Source organism: Ovis aries, chromosome 7 (genome assembly GCF_016772045.2).
Source record: "Ovis aries strain OAR_USU_Benz2616 breed Rambouillet chromosome 7, ARS-UI_Ramb_v3.0, whole genome shotgun sequence".
NCBI lineage: Eukaryota > Metazoa > Chordata > Mammalia > Artiodactyla > Bovidae > Ovis > Ovis aries.
In genome coordinates, this window is record NC_056060.1 from 12,304,552 (window position 1) to 12,326,290 (window position 21,739).

Sequence of the window (21,739 nt, forward strand, 5' to 3'; positions counted from 1 at the left end):
CCTTTATATATCATGCGGGAGTTGGTAAGGGAAGAACAGTGACTGTCCTCTAGGAGATGATCAGATCCAGGGGAAGGCAGGGAAACACTACGATTTGCCCTTGTCACAGAATTTCAGAAATACCAGATACAGGCAGGGGTCCGTGAACACGAAGAAGGGCTGAATGCAGTCAGACTGGTACACCCTCAGATCCGTGGGAATTCTGCAGTGGCCCACTTCTGCCTAGCTCGAGGAGGGACTGTCTTCCCAAACACTGGCCTGCCCTCCACCCACTCACCTTTAGAGGCTCCGGGGGTCTCCAGGCTCGACTTTTACCCCCGGGGATGTTACCACCAGGGGGTCTCCAGAGGATTCACTACTTGCTCTTACCAAGCATGGGAGCTTCTCTCCTTCCCTCCCCCTTTCTTTCCAGGACACTGACCTTTATGGCCTCGTACACCAGAGCCTGCAGCAGCAGTGTCTGCCCAGTTCCAGCAGGGGGCAGCAGGGCCCGAGTCAGAGAGGGCATGGGGCCTGCCTGGGGCAGCTCACAGCCTGCCCAGGAACCTGCCCAGCTGGGCCCACCGGGCTGAGCCCAGGAGATCTGCACAGGGAAAGAAGCAGGAGCTGAGGGCTTGGCTGGGGATATACCCAGGAAACGGCTGGAGCCCCCTCCACAGACTCTTGGCCCCCTTTCTACTTCCCTCCCCAAGGCAGTGGGGACAGGCACAGAATGGGCTGAGAGTCTGGGGGTGGATTTGAGGGTAGAAAGATGCTCCTGCAGAACAGTCCAGGAGTTTCTGAGCCAGGCAAGGTCTCCTTCACCACAGAGTCAAGGAGAGGGTGAGAAAGGACTCAGGGGTTCGAGCTGGCTGGTCAGAGAATGCAGGACAAGCCAGCACTGCCAGCATGGACAGGACCCTCCCTGTGGGGACGCACCTCATCTGGGTCCCTGTCCTACCTGGCCACAGCCTACCGGACCAGCCTCCTTCCCCCACGCTGGGGAGAACTGGGTCTTAGCGCTCTCCCCAGCTCCCAGCACGAGGTGTGTTCTGGCCACCTTGAGTCACCCGCCAACAGCCCCTCGGGGGCTCTCCCCTCCTTCCTGAGAACCAGGCTGACCTATTCTGCCAGAGATGGAGGCCCATCTGCTTCCCTGCCTTGCCAACCCTTTCAAAGAGGAGGGAGAGCCTTTTCTTCTGCAGCTGGTCCAGGGAGGGGAGGGGGGAGCGGGCCTCTCACAGCGTCACACAGCGTGCTCTCGCGCCCCCTAGTGTCCTATTTGGGAATGAACCGCTGTGTGGGGCTCGGACCTCCCCGGCTCCAGGCTCACCTTTCTCTTGGAGTGACCCCGGGCGGCAGAAGCGCCACCACCCATAAGGCTGTGCACTTCAGCCCTGTCCTCGATGTCGGAGGGCGGTGGGGACCAGTCCTGGGGACGAGGGTGCACAAGGGACTCCAGTTCATGGACAGCTGGGGGGCTGGGGGGGGCCAGGCGGGCTCGGGAGTACAGTGCGGGGTTCCCAGCAGTGGCCGAGGAGGACAGCCCTGGGAGGGCTTCTCTGGAAGGGAAGATGGGGAACAGACAGTGTGGTCAAAGAGAGGGGCAGGGCTGGGATTGGGATTAGTCCAGCCTATGTCCCTGGGCAGGTTCCTACCCATCTCTGAGACTTAATTTCACCATCTGTGCAATGGATAAGAAATTCTGTGACTGTTCACAACAGCTGTCACACTGCACTGAGATCCTTCCTCCTCCGGCTCTGGGCATCTGGAGATTTGGGGGCCCTCTTTGCAAGACGCTAGCAGCTACCAAGGAGTCCATGAGATCACAAAGAGTTAGACACGACTGAGCGACTAACAACCACCAGCAAGGAAGCAGGAGAGAGGCAGCTATGCTATGCCAGCCCTTACTGAGGGGATACGCTGGGGGCGTCCCTAAACCCACTCCGCTCCGCATGCTCACGAGGACCTCACCCCAACCCATTCATCCCAGACAACTTAAATGGGGCCCCCAGGAGGGGCTAGAGCAAGTCACAGCCACTTTCCCTGCTCTCTCTTCTCTGCAGAGGAAGTTGCTCCTCTCTGTGGTCAGACTGGTCCTTCCACCCACCTGTGGGGGCTGCGGCGCAGGCCAGCACACATGCAGGCCAGGAGGCAGAGGAGGCCCAGGCAGACGCCCACGATGATGCCCGTGACTGAGTGCACATCCAAAGAGTCTGGCAGGGGAGAGGGAGGGAAGGGAACAGATCAAGGACAGGAGAAAACCCGAGGCTCATAGACCAGGACATCCTGGGGCTTCCTCTGGAGGCCACTGGCCTGAGTCTCTTCCTTTGGACACGTGAAATCTCTGATGCAAGGATCAGAGGGCTCCACAGATTCACAGGGACCACCACTACCTCTCTCTCCAACTGTCAGCCCCATTGGACAGTGAAACATGCCTCTTGCCTGCCTAACAGGGCTGGTTTCACAGGTGTGTAACACGTGCAGTGGCACGTGGCCCATGTTTAGAAGGGCTCTGGGCTTGGTTTAATGCTCTGCTGTCACCACCTTGAAATTCTTGCCCATTTAAAAAAAAATGTATTTATTTGGCTATGCTAGGTCTTAGCTGTGGCACACAGGATATTTTTTTCTTTTGTGGTTGCTGTGCGGCATTTGGGATCTTAGTTCCCTGACCAGGGATCGAACCCATGCCCCCTCCAGAGCGAGTGTGGAGTCTTAACCACTAGACTGCCAGGGAAGTCTGTCTTCTTCATTTTTTAATAAGGGGTCCCACATTTTCCTTTCACACTGGGCCCTGCAAATTACGGTGTAGACAGTCTCATGGCCTGAGACCTCCACCATACAAAGCTCATCGCCTCTTCAAGCCAGTTCTCCAGTGAAAGTATGCTCCCAAAGAAACCAAGTCAGTCTCCCACAAATCAGACCTTTCGACTGAATTACCACTGAACCTCACCTATTTCCCCTTCAAATTTGTCCTCTCCACACCAGGCTTCCCTGGTGGTTCAGACGGTAAAGAATCGCCTATAATGCAGAAGTGCTGGGTTCAGTCCCTCGGTCAAGAAGATCCCCTGGAGAAGGGAATGGCTAGCCACTCCAGTACTCTTGCCTGGAGGATTCCATGGACAGAGGAGCCTACAGTCCATGACGTTACAAAAAGTCGGACATGACTGAGCAACTAACACTTTCACACCAAATAGAGAGGGCAGCTGTCCAACAACATGTGCCTGAACGCAAGGCCTTGGAGGAGATGACTTCAGGATTAGAAGCCAGCTCTGGGGGCCTCTGGAGAGCTTGGGCTGCCCCAGGATGGAGCCCACCCCTTCCTCCCTTTCCACCTCTTACCTGAGAGCTTCTCCTGGAGAGTAATCACATCCTGCAGGCCAGAGAAGGGCCCAGGCCCCACCTCTGTGCGTGCTCCCATCTTGAAGAAGTACCTAGTGTCGCTCTCGAGGCCGTGGACCTCAGCACTGAAGATGTTTCCTGGGGGGCGGGGGAGCCAAGGAGAGCAGGGTTGGTGACCCGGGTGGGGGTGGCCTGCAGGGCTGGGCTGGGAAGTGGCCCTGGGAAGACTTGCTGCTCCCACCCAGGCAGCAGCTTCTGCCTGCTCCTCCTAGAACAAACCTCCGTGGCTGTCTCAGTACTAACCCAGCCACTGGGGAGGCTGGAAAGGGGTGGGGGGAAACGCTCAGAGGTCCTGCGGTGAGGGCACTCACCCTCTGTGGTGAGCAGGGTCCACTGGTGCTCGGGCTGGGTGTGGTTGTTGCTGTAGAGAATCAGATACTCCACGATCTCCCCGTTGGGCTCCGTGGGGGGGCACCAATGCAGCCGGACGGTGGATGGTGTCAGGGGGCTCAGGCGCAGGTCGGATGGGGGTGTCGAGGGCCCTGGGTGTCAGGGGAGGAGACGGGAGAGGCAGGGTCACTGACAGCCCCAGCTGTGGGCGCAGCTGGGCGCCAGGGTGTGAAGGCATGGCCTCCTTGCTTCCGCCTTTACTGGAACAAACCACAGACCACGAAGCAAAATGAGGTCGGGTCTCTCACTGGGGAATTCCTGGAAAACAGTTAGGGAGGGGGGCTTTGCCACCATTCTGCCCCTCTTAGAAATTCTCTTCCACTCTTTCGAGCAGAGCGCCTCAAATTTCCACACCCGAATACTTCCAAGGGCTGAGGATGGTTGGCTGGTCCTCAGGGGACCTGGGGGCAGAGCTCAAAAGTTTTTGGAAGGCTCACATTTCATTTAAACTCATTTCTTCCATGGTAACATTTAATATCTATATAATATAAAGTTCCTAACTCCCCTTGCCACCCCAAATCTTCAGTAAAATTGGTTGATGCCCTGTATAGCTTCCATGTACGCCTGCCCGGGCCCAGGACCTTAAGAGTCACAGGAATCCTCATGTGAGAAGTACCACCTTGAAAGGCTTTGTGTTTTGTTTTCAGAGAAGTTGACGGGGGCGGGAGCGGGGCAGGAGTAAATGAGGAAGGGAGGGAAGAAAGGAGGGACAAAAGGTGTCTAGTGAGTTGGGAAACAACAGAAATTTGGGAGCTCAGGTTTTCAAGGCCCAACAGAGAGTGAGATGGGGACCCAGGGCTGTAAGGCTTAAAAAGGCCACAGCACCATGGGCTGTCAGAACCCTCAATGGCCCTAGGTGACTCCCCACTTCTCAGGCTCTAGTCTCCCCATCTGTGAAAGGAGAAAATATTCCCCCCTCTGTAATCAGGTCAATTGAGCTGGGGATTCCATGTCATGGTCTCCCCTGAGAAAACACTGAGGCTCCCTAAACTCCACGTGCAAGACCACGATAAGCGGAGCTCTTGGGCTTCCCTGGCGGCTCAGACAGTAAAGAAACTGCCTGCAGTGCAGGAGATCCACGTCCGATCTCTGGATCGGGAAGATCCCTTGGAGAAGGAATGGCAACCCACTCCAATACTGTTGCCTGGAGAATCCCATGGCCAGGCTCCTCGGTCCGTGAGGAGCAGAGTTGGACACGGCTGAGGGACTAATGGCACCTGAGCTGAGGTCATGGGTGTGTGAGAAACAATTTGTAAGCATTTTTTTTAAAAAAAGCGCATTCATGAGGGTGGATGGCCTCCCTACCCTACCCTACACACGTCTTCTTATCTCAAATCAGGAACAAAGGTCTGCTGATAGAATGGGGAACTGTCTCATCAGCAGAACCTAAGAGGCTGTGCTGTGAGGACAAAGAGCCACTTGTCTCCAGATGCGTTTCCAGAGGATTCCAGAGTCACAGACCTGCAGAGCTCATGGTCTCACCTTCCCTTTTTACAGATGAGGACCCAGAAGCCCTGCTGGGGAAGGGGCCTGCCTAGGTCTCCCTGTGTGTCAGGGGCACGCTGGGGACCCAAACGCAGAGTCCAGGACGCCTGCCTCCAGAGCTGGCCCTCTTCACAGCTCAGTGAGGTCTCAGCACAGCCTCTTAAAAGAAACCGCTCCTCTAAACCTCACGTGATCATGCCTGTGAGTAAATGGTTAAGACCAGCACTGAACTGCCAGCATAAATGCAAAGCGAGTGACAGGAACTTACGGGGTTCTGAGGGGCATTTCAGAAGAGGGCTGCTGGGGCAAGAAGTTTGGTGAAAGATGGACTTGTGGTCAAGGGGCTGAGGGGCTACTCACGGTCAGGCAGGGTGGAACGCTCTATCACGGAGCCGAAAGGCCCGTCCATGTCCACGCCATGAGACTGTACCGCAAACTCGTATTTGGTGAACGGCTTCAGCCCGCCAATGAGGATGTCTTCTCCAGAGCTGCCGAGGTAAGAAATGCAACTGGGACTCTCAGGCCCCTTCAAGTCTCCTCCCCCAACCCAGCCCCAACCCCTGCCTCGGGCAGGGAATCTGCTCCCTGACACTGGGGCCACCAACACCATCCAGAGACCTGCAGAGAGATGTGGATGGATGGACGTATATATCAGATTCCAAGTCCAACCACCAAGCCAGGGCCCCTCTTTCAAGAAATATTCCTGGGTTAATCCACGTCATTCTCCACCCAAAGAATCCTCTCTGATGCATCTTCTCCTTGACTTAAAGGAAAAGACGCATAATTTTCCTTCAGCTGCAATCGTATTAATACGTATCTATTGCTTTTTATGCTTTGTTTTGTCTGCCAAACAACAGAGATCAAGAGGTCTCTGACTCCCCATCCAACAGGGGGCCTCTCAAGGCAGCAGCTGGGCTGTCTCTTCCCCATCACCTGAGACTGAAGAAATAGGTCTGTCCTGCATGATGTCTCCCAGGGTTGAGCCCCCCGGTGAGGGGACAGGACTGGATGGGCTCTCCTTTCCCATCTGTTGCCACCAGGCCATCAGACTCTCAATGTGCCCCCAGTTTAACACCTGAGTCATGGAATGTCCCTGAACCCTCAGGCCCCTCTCTTCGTCACTACCTGCTGCCTTCTTCCCTTCCACTCAGCTCCTTCACAGCCCCTCTTCCCACCTGGTGTAATAGGTGACCAGGGAGGCATTCCTGAGCCCCCACGGGCTGAAGCGCACAGTGTAGTTGACAATCTTGACTGTGGTGAAGTCTGGCTTTTTCCACCGAAGCCAAATGGAGGTAGAGCTGTTTGATTCCGCATGGACATAGGCAGGGGGCAAGGGCGGTCCCCTCTGGATGGGCAGGTCTGGGAAGGGAGGGAAGACACTCATCTGGAAATATGTACTGTGGTTTGCAGTTCCCAAGGCACTTTCTTTTACCCTTCACTTGTGATACTGTGAGTTGGGAATAATGCTTTATTTCCACTTCACAGATGAGGAAACTGAGGCGCCCAAGGATTTAAGTGATTTTGGCCAAGGGCATACAGCAAGCAGACTATGGAACACTAGTATGTAAGAATGTAAGAGAGAGAGAGGCAGCAAGTCATGGTAATTATGAGCATAGATTCTGGAGCCAGGCTGTCCTGATTCAAATTCCAACTCTGCCATGTACTGGCTGTGTGACTATGGAGAAGTTAATTAACCTCTCTGTGTTTCCATTCTCTATTCCATCAGTGGGGCTAATAATAGTATGTACATTTCATAGGGTTGTTAAGAGGATTAAATTAGTTAATATTTGTAAAGTATATAGAAGTGTCATGGAATGAATGTCTGTGTCCCCCCACAAAGTTCCTACTGAACTTTGAAATTTGAACATATGGTGGAGTCCTGTCTGTCTGGGCCGCTGTAACAACCACAGACTGGGTGGTAAACAACAGAAATTTATTTTTCACAATTTCAGAGTCTGAGATCAAGTTTTGGTGAAGGCCCTCTACTGGGTTATAGATTATCAACTTTTCATTGTATCTTCAGGGCAGAAAAGGGAAGCAAGCTCTTTGTGACTCTTAAAAGGGTACAAACCCCATTCGTGAGGGTTCCACCCTCATGACATCATCTAATCCTAATTACCTCTTAATACATCACACTGGAGAGTAGGGTTTCAACGTATGGATTCTGGGGGACACAGATTTTTTGTCCATAACAGTGCCCTTATAAAAGAGACCCTAGGGAACTCTCTAGACCTCTTTCTGCCCTGTGAGGACATAGCGAGAAGATGGCCTATGGTCTATGAACCAGGAAGCGGGTCTTCACCAGACACTGACTCAGCTAAGGCCTTGATCTTGGATTTCCCAGCCTCCAAAGCAGTGAGAAGTCAATGTTGGCTGTGTAAGCTACTCAGCTTATGATGTTTTCTTACAGTAGCCTGAACCGACTCTGAGCCTCAGTTTCCTAGAGGGCCACATAGGGATACCCTCCCTGCCTAGAGCAGAGGAATAATCTGAGAGATAGTGTGATGAAGGTGGGTCATCTTAAAAATTGTTTAAAGGTTAAACTTGGGGCCAGAAGTCATTGATGAACCATTGGGTTTCTCTCTGTCCAAACCTTCCAAATTAGCACTGCTCATGGATAATGAAAACATGGACCTATAAGGCAGAAGCGGGAGCTTCTCCCTATGATCTAAACAAGCCAGTAGAATAGGTTTGTAGGTGGCTGAAACTTCCAGACGGCCTGCCCACAAGGGCTGGCCCGGAGGAGAGGGAAAGGAGGCCACGCACAGCCCTGCTGACCGAGCCCTCCCTCTCTGCTTCCCCAGCCTCCTCACCTGGGGTGGGGGCCTTCTCCGTCTTGCCCTTCCACACTGCCGCATAGCCATCCTCATGTTTGTTGAATGCCACGAGCTTCACCTCGTACAGCCGGCCAGGGACTGGGGAAGGCCATGGGGGTCACTCGCTGGTTAGAGGAACCCCCGGGGTCATTCTCGCGTCCCCTGAGAGATTCCATCTCCAACCAGCAGCCCAGCTTGTCCAGCCCCCCGCTGGACCTGTGTCCGTCTCATCCCCTCCCGGGCGGCCCTCCTCACCTAGCTGGGTCAGTTCATACTGCTTCACTTTCTTCTTGAGCCGGACGGGCCCCACATCCCAAGCCTGGTCTCCACGGCCCCCTGGAGGGCTCTCACCATCCGTCTCCTCTTCCTCCGCTCCCACCTCTCGCCAGTACAGCTTGTAGCCAGAGATCTGGGCGGGGTGCGGAGGTGGCTGCCAGGACACGACCAGGGACTCCATCCTTGCCCGTACCTTCAGCTCTGTGGGCGCAAAAGGGACTGGGGGCGGAGGAGCAGGAAGGGAGGAGGAGTGAGAGAATGAAGGAGAAGGAAGAAGGGGAGGCCGGGGAAGGGAGGAGGGAAGAAGCATGGGAAAGCAGAAAGCAGGAAGACAGCACTGAGTGAGGCCCTTGCCAGAGTTCTCCCAATATATCTCACCACTCAGCCACCAGCCTAAGGGTCAGGCCCAGGCTGGGTCTAGAGGAGAACTCACTATTCCATAAGCCCAGAGTGCTGGGAACACGGGGACATCTCCTGGGTGTTTGCAAAGAGGTTGGCCAAGAGCACTTCTGGGGCAGAGCTGTTAATACCTGACTTAGAGGAGGGCTCTGTAAATCTTCTGAAGGGATGAAGGCATGGGCACCAGCAGGCAAGGGGATCAGAGGGGTTGCTGAAGCCAGGAAGGAGGGATGGAGCCACCGAAGTGGGGAGACCTCCTTGGAGCCTGAGAGTGGGTTGGCTCACTGTGTGTCTGATGCTGTCCTAAGCACTTCAGAGCATGTATTTTAACTTTATTCTCACAACTCTACAAAATAACAAAACTACTAGTGTCCCCATTTTACAGATAAGGAAACTGAGGTTTAGAGAAGTCCAGTAACTTGCCCAAGATGACACAGATAGTATGTATGCCAGGTTTTGTCTTCATTTATCCACTCTACTATTGGGCCTCTCAACAAAACCCACAACAGTCATAATCACAGAAGCAGCTACTATTTATTTATTTTTTCCCAGCTGTGCTTCGCAGCACATGGGAATCTTAGTTCCCCAGCCAGGGATCAAACCTGTGTCTCTTGCTGTGGAAGCATGGCTTCTTAACCACTGGACTGCCAGGGAAGTCCCCTATTTGCTACTACTTAACCAGTTCTAATTATGTATCAAACTTTTGTTTATATTAATTAATCTTCATGATACACCTGGCAGTAGTAAGTGAAGTCTTGGAGTTGTGAATGGTCTGTCCAAGGGCACACAGCAGATGGAAGGGATACATGAGCCCAGGGGTCTACAAACGCCAGCCCTTTGCCTCTTCACCCATCGAGCAGGGGCAGCCACGGTAGATCTCTCATGCAGGGGGTAGTTCGGTCTGGGTTCCAAGGGCTCCCAAACGCCCACACAGTCACTCACATCACCCCACCTGTCCCCTCTGACCCCATACCATGGCTCTGGTTGTGCACACTGGGCGTCCTGTGCTGCATCCACTGGGAGGGCGCCCCATAGCCAGCCCCTGTGCCAGCTGAAATCCGCACTCGATACACCTTGTTGGGCTGAAGCGAGTTCAGCGTAAACTGCGTCTCATTCCCCGGCACCTCGGTGGAGAAAATCTGATCTGCTGGGACAGAAGACACTGGCTCTGGGTGGCCCCCTTAAGAACTCCTAAACCCCCCTACACTGACTCTTCCACCTCAGGCCCTGACCCCTCAGTGCCTGGATGGACTCCATGCTTCAGTGAATGCCCAGGCCTCTGACCCTGGCTGATGCCAGCCATGAGCCTGGGCTCATAGTGGGGAGAATCAGGGCACACGCTCCCCACTGCCCCAGGAGCCAGCCCACACACACCAGGGCATGGGCCCGAGGGGCTGACTGTGAAGCCACCAAGCACCGCCTCTTCCAGAGCCCTATCGACCACCCAAGCTCCCTTCCTCACCCTTCCCTCCCTCCTCGCCCTGGCCCCCTGGCTCCCAACCAATTGCTTTCTCCTGTGTCTTCATCAATTTCATTCCTCCTCCCCGAGATTCTTGACATCTGTCCTAACACCTCACCCATGCCTCATTTCCCTCAATCCCACAAGCAAGCCCTGCACCTCCCTATCCCTTCTAAGCTGGGAGGGACCCCAGGGATTACCTAGGTCACCTGCCTCACTTCACAGACAAGGAGCCTGCAGTAGGGACTGTCAGATTACGCTGTATAGAAGGTGGGGCTAGCCCCCAGCCCTACCCCTGTCTTGAGCGAGCCCTCTGATTGAGCCTTTCCTTCCACTCCTGCCCTCTCAACCCCCAGCCCACCTTCCCCTTTTCTAGATTTACCTTGCCCTACTCCACCAGCTGCTCTGACCGACCCCTCACCTCACTGATTCCTGCCCCCACTCACCTTCCTTTCCCAAACCGTACTCTATCTTGTACTTCACCACCTGCCCATTGCTCAGGCTGGGAGGCAGGGGCAGCCACGCCACCCTGATGTCCGAGGGGTTGGGGCTGGACAGGGAGAGCTGGGGTGCTGCACTGGGGACTGAGACAGAAGAACGTCAGCATGAGCTCTGCTCCACCGACGTGGAAGGTGAGGCCCAGGAGTGGCCAGAGACTTGCCCAGGTCACACAGCAAGTCAGAAGTAGGCCCAGGACCAGGATCTGAGGGAGGAAAGGGAGCCTCTCAGGGGAGCCCCAAGCTGGAGAGGATGGGACAGCCTTCCTAGGACATTCCCCCAGCACAGTCTCCTACATCCAGCAGACTGTCACTGGCTCCTGTCTGACTGGATGGTACCTGGGTGCAGCGAAGGGCCACCTGATTACAGGCAGTCATGAAACCTGGGCTCAAGTCCCAGCTGCACTATTGACCTTGGGCAAGTCACTCACTTTCTGGGCCTCAGTTTCTCCAACTGCAAATTAGGGAGATGAACCCTTGCCCACTCTTTTACAGGGCGCAAAAGATGGCACAAGGCATGTAAAAGCACCTTGGCGTATAGGAGTTAAGAGAAACTAAGCTACCATCCCCAGGGAATTCCCTGGGGCCCAAGGTACCCACGGCAGGTGCAGAGGCCCTACCATCATCCAGTGTGTGGACCAGTGCTGGGGAGGAGGTGCGGCTGGCCCCCAGCTGCGAGTAGGCCACCACGTAGAACTCGTAGTCTGTGTTGGGTTCCAGGTCTCGAACCTGTAGCTCAGTGGTGTCATTGTTCACTGCAAACTGGTATTCCACATTGTCCACGCCTGAGTGGGTTAGGGGACAAAGTGTCTGTCACAGGGTCACTGCTCAAAGCTGTCTAGGGAATCCTTCATGTTGTCCAGTCCCTGAAATAGCCTCTTTCTAGCTAAATCATTCCAGATAATCTGAGTAGGAGACTATAAACTCCCCTGACATCTAGTCGCACTGTATTAGTTCCTCCCACTGGTTAGAAGTCTTTTCTAGCGTGTAACTGAAGTGACTCCCTGCTGCAATTAACAAGCTGGCTCCAGGAATGCCAAGGCATTTTCCCTGGGAGAAGCATCCTCTCGCTGCTCCTCTCGCTGAAGGGGAAATGCGCTAACCCACATCTACACACAGGTCTCTCACCCCATCCCATCCTATCCCAAAGGCAGCCTTCAATCATCCAGCCTGTGCCCGTCCCTAACCCCCACCGCGGAGGCACGCCCTGCAGTAGGCCTTTGCTGGGCAGACGCACCCCGCGCCTTCTGGTAGTGCAGGGAGAAGCCGATGATCTGCTCGCTGTGGAGCTCGGGCCGCTCCCAGGCCACCAGCACGGCGGAGCTGCTCAGCGGCGTGGCGGTGACCCGCGTGGGGGCGCTGGGGAGCCCCTCGCGCACCACGACCGCCAGCGGCGCAGCGGCGCACGCCGTTCCCGCGCCGTTCTCGGCCACGCACTGGTAGTAGCCGGCGTCCTGCAGGCGGATCTGCGTGATGACCAGGCTGCCGCCGCCGCCCTGCACCTTGACGCGCCCGTTGGGTCTCAGCGGCGCCCCGTCGTGCAGCCAGCGCAGCCACGGCCGCGGCTCGCCGGACGCGCGGCACACGAAGCGCGCGGTGCTGGCCCGCGTCCGCGACAGCGCCTCCGGCGCCTGCGAGATGACTGGAGCGGCTGGGGGACCGGAGAGGGACGCTGACTGCGCGCTCCCGCCGCTAGAGGCCTGCAACGCCTCCAAATACCCAAGGGACTCCCGCAGCCCCTCACTCATTCTCACCTCTCCCTGATTCACCCGTCCCCCCAAAATACCCTCAGCAGCGCAGCTCTAGCTCGCTTCCTCCTTCTACCCCGGCCCTACACTAACCATTCTCTCCAGGCCTCCTCGGCCTCCCCAAATACCCTGGCTTCTCCAGGATCTAACCCTTCTCCCGCACTTATTCCGCCTCCCCTACCTCCCAGGACCCCACACCTATCACATGTAGCCCCCCCCCCCCCGAATAACCTCACTCTCATCCTTCCCCACATTACCCGGATCCCACCCAGACCACCTCTCCAATAACCCAAGCAATGCCCTTTATCACCCCTCTCCTCTTCCTCAACTCCGTCCTCCAATCTCCTCCCACACTTGTCTCCTCTAGTTACCTAGTCTGTCCAAGGCACCCCACCCCCTTACGAAGGACTCCTCCCCAGGTGCTGGGACCCCGCCCCCCTCAGCCTTATCTTCTTCCCTTTTCATTCTCCACCGTCGCCTCTGACACGCCCACTTGCCCGCTTTCCCACTTCCTATTCCTCCTGCGCTCAGGCCCCGCTAATCCTCCGCACTGCAGTCTCCCCCTACACCTGCTCCCCGGTCCTTTGCCCCATCTCACCCTCCACCCCTCCTCACCCAGCACGCGGAGCTCGGCGGCTGCGGTGGCGAAGTCCCGAGTGCGGGGCTTGTTAGCTCTGCAGACGTAGACGCCAGAGTGGCGGGGCTGCGCGCTGGTGATGAGTAGGTTGGTGCGGCCCAGGACTATGACATCGGTGGAGATGGGCTCCCCGTCTGCGGGAGGAGGGAGAGTGCTGGAGCGGGGAGCTGACGGCTTCCCCTCCATCCACTCTCCGGACCTCAGACCTCGAGTGCGGGCGCCCTCTCCACCCGGGTTAAGAGAACCTAACAGTCTCTGGTTGGGTCAGTTCCTCCATTTGCTAGACCGGTGATCCCCGCTGAGCCCTAGGGTCTCTCTCTGTACGGTGGGGAGATAGTCCCTCGCTGGAAGGGCTGTTCTGAGGGTGGAACCAATAAGGTCTGTGAGACTGGCCCACACGAAGCAGGCACATTAATAGGTGCTCTGAACACCACTCAGTTACAACTGTTACCATTTACTGTTCAATTCATTTCTCTCAAGGACACACTCCTGCAGTATGATCTCAGCCCAGGGCTATGATGAAGATAGGGCTGGAAAGATCTGCACCATAACCAGAGGCCTGAATACCTGAAGTTTATTTTGATGTGAAGTGAGAAGCATTTTGAAAGCCCTTGCCTTACAGTCAGGAGCTGAAATGCAAACCGCCAAGAAACAAAAAAACTATTCTACTTCACAAAACCAAATGCATGTCAAAACACAGATGTTCATTTTCACCTATTAAAGTGGGAACGTTTTTAAAGACAGTAAGTTGCAATGCCTGAGAAAGGGTAAATGCAGATAGGGCTATACAGGGGCTCCAGCTTGACCTTGAAGCCCGGATTCCACTTGTGGGCACCCTGTGGTGGGGAGCTGTTAACAGTGCTGATCGCCTCAGTGTTAACGGTAACAGTGGACAACTGGGAAAGACTTCAAAAATTAAATAATGCCTATACTCAAATGATGGACTATCAGTTATTAAAATTATTTTTTGAAAAAGCTTTAAAGATGGAGAGGGAAGCCCCAAGTAGTCCAGTAGTTAGGACTCTGAACTTCCACTGCAGGAGATACGGGTTCAATCCCTGGTCAGGGAACTAGGATCCCACAATCAGCATGGTGTAGCCAAAAATAAATAAATAAAATAAAGATGGGGAGATGCTTATGATATACTGTTGAATGAAAACAAGACTTGGAACTGTAAATACAGCAAGCTTTTATTTGGGGGGAAAATATACATGTGCATAGAAAAAAACTCTGGAAGAAAACACACTCATATGTTAGCAATTTAATCTCTGAGTGGTGGGATGTCTACTGGTTCTGTTTTTCCTTAGTTTTCTATAATGAATATGTACACCTTTTGCCATCAGAAGAAAACAAAACAGAACAAAAAAGCCATGCCCCTTGCCTGACTTAGTGGAGTTGTTGTGTTGTGTTACTCACTCAGCCGTGTCTGACTCTTTGCGACCCCATGGACTGTAACCCACCAGGCTCCTCTGTCCATGGGATTCTCCAGGCAACAATACTGGAGTGGGTTGCCATTTCCTTCTCCAGACTTAAGTGGAGTAAGTTCCTGGAAAAGGAACAGCACCCAGGGACAGGAGTGAAGCCAGTCTCTGTCTTCTAAGTGTGGTATTAGCAGAGTTTCAAGTGAGATCCCAGAACCACAGTGTCTGGACCCTCTAGGACAGCAATTCTCAAATCCCCAACTGTGCAAACAAATCACAGAATCACAAGAGACCTCGTTAAGATGCAGAGGCGTCAGGCACCCTAGATTCTGCATTTCTAACTTCACCCAGGAGGTAGGTAAAGACCACACTTTCGGTAGAAGGACCTTAGGAACTTGTTAAACATTAAGAATCCGGGGTCATGATCTTTCAGGCGTGAAGGGAGGGAGTCTGCAGTTTGAAGAAGCTCCTGGGTCATCCTGATGCCTGGTCAGGATTTGAGAAGCACTGATGATAGAATTGGGTGACATCACAGGCTTACCCCAATAATACTATGAGGGTCCTGCTGGCCTAAGATTCCCCCTAACTAGGCAAGTGTCAGGAGTCCAGTGAGGTCAGGTAGGTCAGAGAGGCACAGATGAGCAGCACTGTTCTTTCTCATCAGCTCGGTGGGGGTACACAGTCATCTTGGGGTATTATTTTTCTTTAAAGTCTATGTATTCATCATTATATAGCCTTGAGTGTGAGATACAAACTTACAAAAGGGAGTGTGGGATCATGGACTGAACCAGGGAAGAGGGGTAGAAATAGCTGGATTTAAGACTTACTTCTGCCATCAACTTGGGACAAGTGAAGTCACTCAGTTCTATTTGCGACCCCTTAGACTATAGCCTACCAGGCTCCTCTATCCATGGGATTTTCCAGGCAACAGTACTGGAGTGGATTGCCATTTCCTTCTCCAGAGGATCTTCCCAACCCAGGGCTCGAACCTGGGTCTCCCACATTGTAGACAGACGCTTTACCGTCTGAGCCACCAAGGAAGTCCCAAGTCACTTCTTATTGACAAGTGGAAACAAGAAATCCTTGCTTTTCTTCCATTCAGAGCTGTAGGGGGTGGTGTACCAGAAAAGGAACAGGCTCTAAAGTTTGGGTCCTGGCTTTCCACCTGCCTTTCTGAGCTTTAGTACCCTCATCTGCCCACCAGGAATAACAGCCCTGGCCCTTAACCTCTTTGAACTGCTCTAGGAGGCTCCAGCAGGAAAGTGGGTTTCGTGCTCAGTAGACTGGAAGGTTATGTTGGCCCGGCGCTCTCATTACCCTGACAGCATCCTCTGTAATGCAGCCCTGCTTGGCACTCATCACTTGCTGCCGGATACCATCAAGTCTCTTCACGGACATGTGTTTATCTCCCTTACACAGACTGTGAGATCAGAGGGCAGGGGCCCCATCTCTTTCACCTGGGTCTTTCACTCACTGTGCCCAGCATGAAGCCGGGCACACAAAGGCAGGAGCAGACTGGGTGGACCAGGAGGGGCTGTGTAGTTAGACCAGCAGAGAGTCCAAGTGCTCCCTGACTCACTGGCCCCACACTCACTGTTGTAAGGACTGGAAACATAGAAGGTGGAGAAACAGCCCAGCGCCCACCCCCAAGAAAGGTCTCAAGAGTGATTTTGTGAGAGGCAGACTGAGTGAGCTTCATAAAAGAAACTTGCTATACGGATTGATTCATTTGGTCCAGGCTCCTCTACCCACACTCCACTCTGGGACAGAAGTTGGTTCCTGCCACACCAAAGGTTGGTGACCATACTGTGGTCACGCTCATAGATCCTTGACTTGGGGGTGTGTGCAACGTCACCCCCTTCCTCTCCCATGCCCTCAAGTCCTCTCCCTCCACTTACCCTGTCGAACCCAGGACACAAAAGGGGTAGGGTCAGCTGAGGCCACACACTCCATCACCACACTCTGGCCAGACACCACGGTGGTGTTCTCCGGGGCTGCCACGATGACCACGTCCTGCCCTCCAGCGGATGCCAGGGACCCTGGAGAGAGGTAGCCTTACCATCAGGCGTCTTCACAGTCAGCCCCTTACCTGGTGCTCAGTCACTTGGTGAGACAGGTGGGGCAGCCAGGGTTCCATCGGACAGATGGGAGAGCAGCTGCGTAGTTCAACAGAGCTGGGACTGGAACTCAGAGGTCTTTCTCTGGGAGCCAGAGAAGAATAACTGGGCCTCCGACACAGCGCCCCCATTCTTCCTGCTGGATGGAACCCACCCTCAAGGCAGAGAGCCAGCAGAGTCAAGAGTAGACTTGCAGTCTGGACTTGAAGTCAACAGTTGGAGTCTCCAGTTCTGGCCAGTCCCTTCCCTGGAGCGCCTCAGCTCCCATGTGGGGAAGGCAGGGGAAGGGCTCGAGTTTCTGCCAGCGTGGCGGCGCCGGGAGCACCCATTCCCTGCTGAGTTCTCAGCATGACCCTGGGTCCCTGGGTCAGCATGGTAAATACCCGGTTTGTCCAGCAGGTGGAGGCAGAGACCCCGGGCACTGAACGGGCAGCAAACCAGACTCAGCTCATCAGCTAAGCCCCAGAAATAGAGTGGGAGGGAAAGTGGACGGGATGAGAGGGGGATGGGAAGAGATGAGTGGAGGGGTGGGGGTCGAGGGGAGCTGCCTTGGCAAAGGAAGGCAAGACAGAGGCCTTTGCGGGAGGCCTGAAGTGAGATCTATTGAACACTCGCCAGGCACCAGGCACTTCCCATTCCTATCCTGGCGATTCTCACCACCTCCCTGGGCTGGACATTTGATAAGGAGCCCAGGGTCACACAGATGGTGCGTAGAGAAGCCAGGATTCAAACCAGGTCGTTCTGACCCCAAAGCCTGTGTCCTTTCTACCGCGTCACTCTGGGACGGGAGATTTTCAGGGAAATGGAAAGAATAGTCCCAGACCTCTAGGAGCCAGATGCACAGCAAGCAGCACGGGGCGGCTCCCCCAGGGCAGGGGCTGGCACCTACCCTCTCCACAGACACCTCACCTCCCTGCACCCGTCCCCAGCCCTGGACACTCCATCCACCTACGGAAACAGTCTCAGCAGGAAGGGCGCCCTGGACCGGAAGTCTTGGGTTCCAGCCCCAAGTGCTCTCTCTGACTTGGGTGGCATTGCCTTCTGTGGGCTTCACGGCCTCATCTGTCACCTATTTGAAGGCAGGTCTTGGACCACCTGAGGTCCCTCCCAGCTCTGAGATGGATGACTGCCCCATCCGGCCAGCCCCCTTACCTCTGTGGGCCACGCGGAGTAGGGCCTCCTGGCTGAAGCGCTGGTGTGCTGAGTTGGTGGCCACACAGCGGTAGGAGCCTGCATCACCTTCCTGTACATCCAGGATCTGGAGGACCCCGTTGGGAAGGGTGATGAGCCTTGGGAAGGGACAGAGGGCACCTGTGAGGCGGACAGGAGCTCTACAGGGAGGGTGGCGGTGCCCCAACTGTCCTGAACCCACCTCCCCCTCCTTCCTGAAACACCTACTGTGGCTTACTAAGCTCACCCGTAATAAATGCAAATTAAAACTACAAGATACTGGAACTTCCCTGGTGGTCCAGAGGTTAAGAATCCGCCTTCCAATGCAGGGGACCTGGGTTCTATGCTTGGTCAGGGAACTAAGATCCCACATGTCACGGGGTAACTAAGCCTGAGCTCTCCAACTACCGAGCCCACACTCTCGAGCCTGCGAGCCACAACTATGCCGCAACTAACACCCGACACAGCCAAATAAGTATTTTATCAAATCTGCATGCACCTTTTAGACTCAGCAACATCACTTCAAGGACTTCATCCCAAGATATTCTCATACACATACACAAAATGTATGTTTAACAATATTCACTCCAACCCTGTCTGCCACAGCAAAAGACTGGCAACAATCCAAGTGTCCATCTGTAGGGTGGGAACTAGCTAAATTGGTTCGGGTACATTCATAGAATGGAATGCTAGGCAGCTGTTAAGAGGATGCAGCTCCTTGTGTGCTGATACAAAACCATCTCCAAAATACATATGGTATAGAACAGTGTGTGGAGGACATGTACACTTACATGCTTTTGCACGGAATGTTCCTGGTCATAGCAGTTGTCTTGAGAGGGGACCTGTGATCTGGGGAGCTCTCAGGAGGAGACTTTTTAACCTTCTGTAAATTTTGAACTTGTTTACTTCCTGCCTGTATTACCTTCTCTCTCCTCTCCCTTCTAGTCACATCTCAATCTGAACCTTGAAACAAGCCTAAGAGATAGAGGGGATCATAGCCTTCATTTTATTGGTGACAAAACCAAGTCTTGGAGGGAGGAGGGTATCTTTCCAGAGTCCCACAGTTAAAGCAGAGTTAAAATTGGAACCCACATCTCCTGGTGCCAAATCCCACGTTCTTCCCACCTGCCTGTCTTAGCAGCCATTAGATGGCTAACAATGCCAGTGGGAAGGGATGTAGTCCCAGCAAGTGCCCCCGCCCGCCAGTCAACATGTACATTGAGGAGGGGCAGGATGGATGAGGGTGGTGTTGTCTGCCCTTTTGGTGAGGGTTGGAAAGCAATTTGGGCTAGAAGAGCCCAGAGATCTTGCTTAGAGACAGTACAATCCCAGGCAGAGACGTGTCCACGGGGGCCTGGGTGGTGGGAAGCAGAATGGGCTCTGGCCCCAGCAGGGAGGGAGTGGGTCTTCCTGAATTTTCTAGCTGTGATCTCTGCAGGGTCAGCTCAAGGGTGAGAGTTCTAGTTTCTCACTGTGGATGCAGGCTAGGTCAAGGTCAGGGAGGGAATGGGGCAGCTGTGCACGCGAAGATCCCTTGGCTCGTGGGGAAAGCGGGGTATGAGAAAATCTAAACACAGGAGAAAAGCACTAGCTCAAGGGTGTTGGGAGAGAATTCTGGCCATAAGCCTAGAAATCTGCTGTGGCCCAAAGACTTAGAACAAAAGCATAAACCTTCATCACTCCTTCCCTCACCCTACAGGCAAACTCAACTCTGCCCCCAGAGCCTTCGCCTCAGCTCCAAGAGCTGCCTGCAGCAGTGCTGGGGCCAGCAGGAGAGAAGTGACGAGGAGGTGCAGGGTGTCTAGAGCTAAATCCTGGGCCAGGACGCAGCCTGCTGCCACGGAGAATTTGATGGAAAAGACAAGGACCCATCTCAGGAACAAGGCCCCCACCCCCATCCTGGGCTCCTCCACCTTATATTCTCTAAGACCTTTCCTCCTTCCTCAGTCTCAATAGCTGCCCACATTTCCTGACCCCAAAGGTTCCCGGTCTTTCCAGGGAAATATTGCTCCAGGTATCCAAGAGTTTCTCTGGTGGCTCAGGGGTAAAGAATGCGCCTGCCAATGACACGGGCCTGGCCTCTGGGTTGGGAAAATCCCCAGGAGGAGGAAATGGCAACCCAGTCCAGTATTCTTGCCTGGGAAACCCCCTAGACAGAGAAGCCTGGAGGGCTACAGTCCGTGGGGTTGCAAAAAACACGACTTAGCGACTAAACAACAAAAACAACAATCCAAGAGCTAATACCTCCTATGACAAGCAATACTGCCTTAATTATGTGTGCCGAATGAACGAACAAAGGAACGGATATCTTTCCTTGGGTGTGGTGCTGTTGCTGCATTTGCTACAGCCAAAGAAGTGAGATGGTACCACTTTTCATGTTCATTTAATATCTTTTCTGCTTTGTTAAAAATGTGGTTTCAAAAGCTCTGTCCTTGGAAGGATGTCCAAGATACATTGGTTAGTGGTGGGGGTGGGGGGAAATCACAAAACAGTGTTTACGAAGCAATGCTATTTTTGGAGAATAGATAAATGATATGCGAGGATGTGCGCAGAAAAAGTCAAGGGTGGTAAAGCTCACGTCATTCGTCGAGGTTTTCTCAGCAAGGGGGATTACTGGGGGTGGGGGGGCTCTTCTTTGTTCTGCTTTTAAATTTCTTAGTTACAGCGAGCATTTATTTATTAGTTTGGGAATATAAAACTTAAAAAAATTTAAATGGAAAGACGCACTTTGTTTTGTCATTTCTGGCTCTGGAATAAAAGCAGCTGTGGCATAGTGGAGAGAATTGATTCCAATATATGCGACTTTTAGCAAGTGACATCCAATGTCCAGGCCTCAGGTTTCTCATCTGAAAAACGGGCTTCATAATTCCTACCTATTTCACACTCCTGACCCTGTTAATGTGTTATAAGCTCACATAAGATCATGGTAATAGCTATCTGTGGTCAATCTGTAGGTGACTTTTTCTCCTTTAAGTTAGTAGTATACTTATAGTTTTAAAAGGACTTCAAATAAAATAGCTACTTGTAGAATGAAAGCAACTTCTATCTAAAAGGGAGGAATCATTCTCTTTCCAAGCCTGAGCCTGCTTCCTGTACCTGCAAAACGACACTTGAACCCCAGGATTCAAGAGCAGAGAAGAAATGGCAGAGCTGCTCTGAATTTCCTGAGGGCCAAGGCGCCCCACCCAGAGCCCTTCAGAGATCCACCCCAGGAAAAGGGATATGAGCTGAGGGTCACATGAGGCTGATACAAGATGGACCCTGGAAGATGGGCAGGGCAGAGGACTGGACCAGGGATCCTGCAGGAATTAAATCCATTTGTTTTAAAGTGTGAGTACGGGAAGATCCTCTGGAGAAGGAAATGGCAGCCCACTCCAGTATTCTTACCTGGTGAATCCTATGGACAGAAGAGCCTGGCAGGCTCCATGGGGTCCACGGGGTCGCAAAAGTCAGACACAACTTAGCAACTAAACCACCACCACCAAAGTGACCAAGCAGACCTCCCCGGTGGCTCAGCGGTAAAGAATCCGCCTGTAATGTGAGAGACCTGGGTTTGATCCCTGGGTCGGGAAAATCCCCTGGAGAAGGAAGTGGCACCCCACTCCAGTATTCTTGCCTGGAGAATCCCATGGACGGGTGAGCCTGGCAGGCCACAGTCCATAGGGTCGCAAAGAGTCGGACACGACTGAAGCGACTTAGCACACACACACAAAAGTTATAAAAGAGAGAGTTGATTTGAAGAAATGTATAAAGTGAGTGATTGTATAAATGGCTTAGGGGTGGCCAAGATTATGACAGGAGTTTGTGAATGCCTGTGATTTGGGAAACGCTGCTCTTGGTGATTATTGGTTGGAAGAAAAATGATCCCCTCTCATTAGAAATTAGTTTAAATATCAGGCAATTGCCTTAGGGTCTAGACTTTGCCGTCAGTGCCCAAAATATG

The 21,739-nt window shown here is 53.5% G+C and overlaps 1 protein-coding gene across 1 annotated transcript in view; it reads right to left on the bottom strand.

Moving 5' to 3' along the window:
• The window catches only part of IGDCC4 (immunoglobulin superfamily DCC subclass member 4), a 38,823-nt gene that overhangs the window by 2,982 nt on the left and 14,102 nt on the right, over window positions 1-21,739 (bottom strand). The window contains exons 4-19 of the mRNA XM_027971500.3: window positions 17,779-17,915; window positions 16,408-16,548; window positions 13,067-13,222; window positions 11,941-12,354; window positions 11,324-11,488; window positions 10,653-10,790; window positions 9,721-9,891; window positions 8,328-8,567; window positions 8,070-8,171; window positions 6,432-6,615; window positions 5,617-5,744; window positions 3,693-3,863; window positions 3,322-3,459; window positions 2,090-2,195; window positions 1,313-1,541; window positions 422-583 (exon numbers count right to left, since the gene is read on the bottom strand). Of these exons, the coding sequence (XP_027827301.2) occupies window positions 422-583; window positions 1,313-1,541; window positions 2,090-2,195; window positions 3,322-3,459; window positions 3,693-3,863; window positions 5,617-5,744; window positions 6,432-6,615; window positions 8,070-8,171; window positions 8,328-8,567; window positions 9,721-9,891; window positions 10,653-10,790; window positions 11,324-11,488; window positions 11,941-12,354; window positions 13,067-13,222; window positions 16,408-16,548; window positions 17,779-17,915 (2,782 nt within the window). The remainder of the gene's footprint in view (window positions 1-421; window positions 584-1,312; window positions 1,542-2,089; window positions 2,196-3,321; window positions 3,460-3,692; window positions 3,864-5,616; window positions 5,745-6,431; window positions 6,616-8,069; window positions 8,172-8,327; window positions 8,568-9,720; window positions 9,892-10,652; window positions 10,791-11,323; window positions 11,489-11,940; window positions 12,355-13,066; window positions 13,223-16,407; window positions 16,549-17,778; window positions 17,916-21,739) is intronic.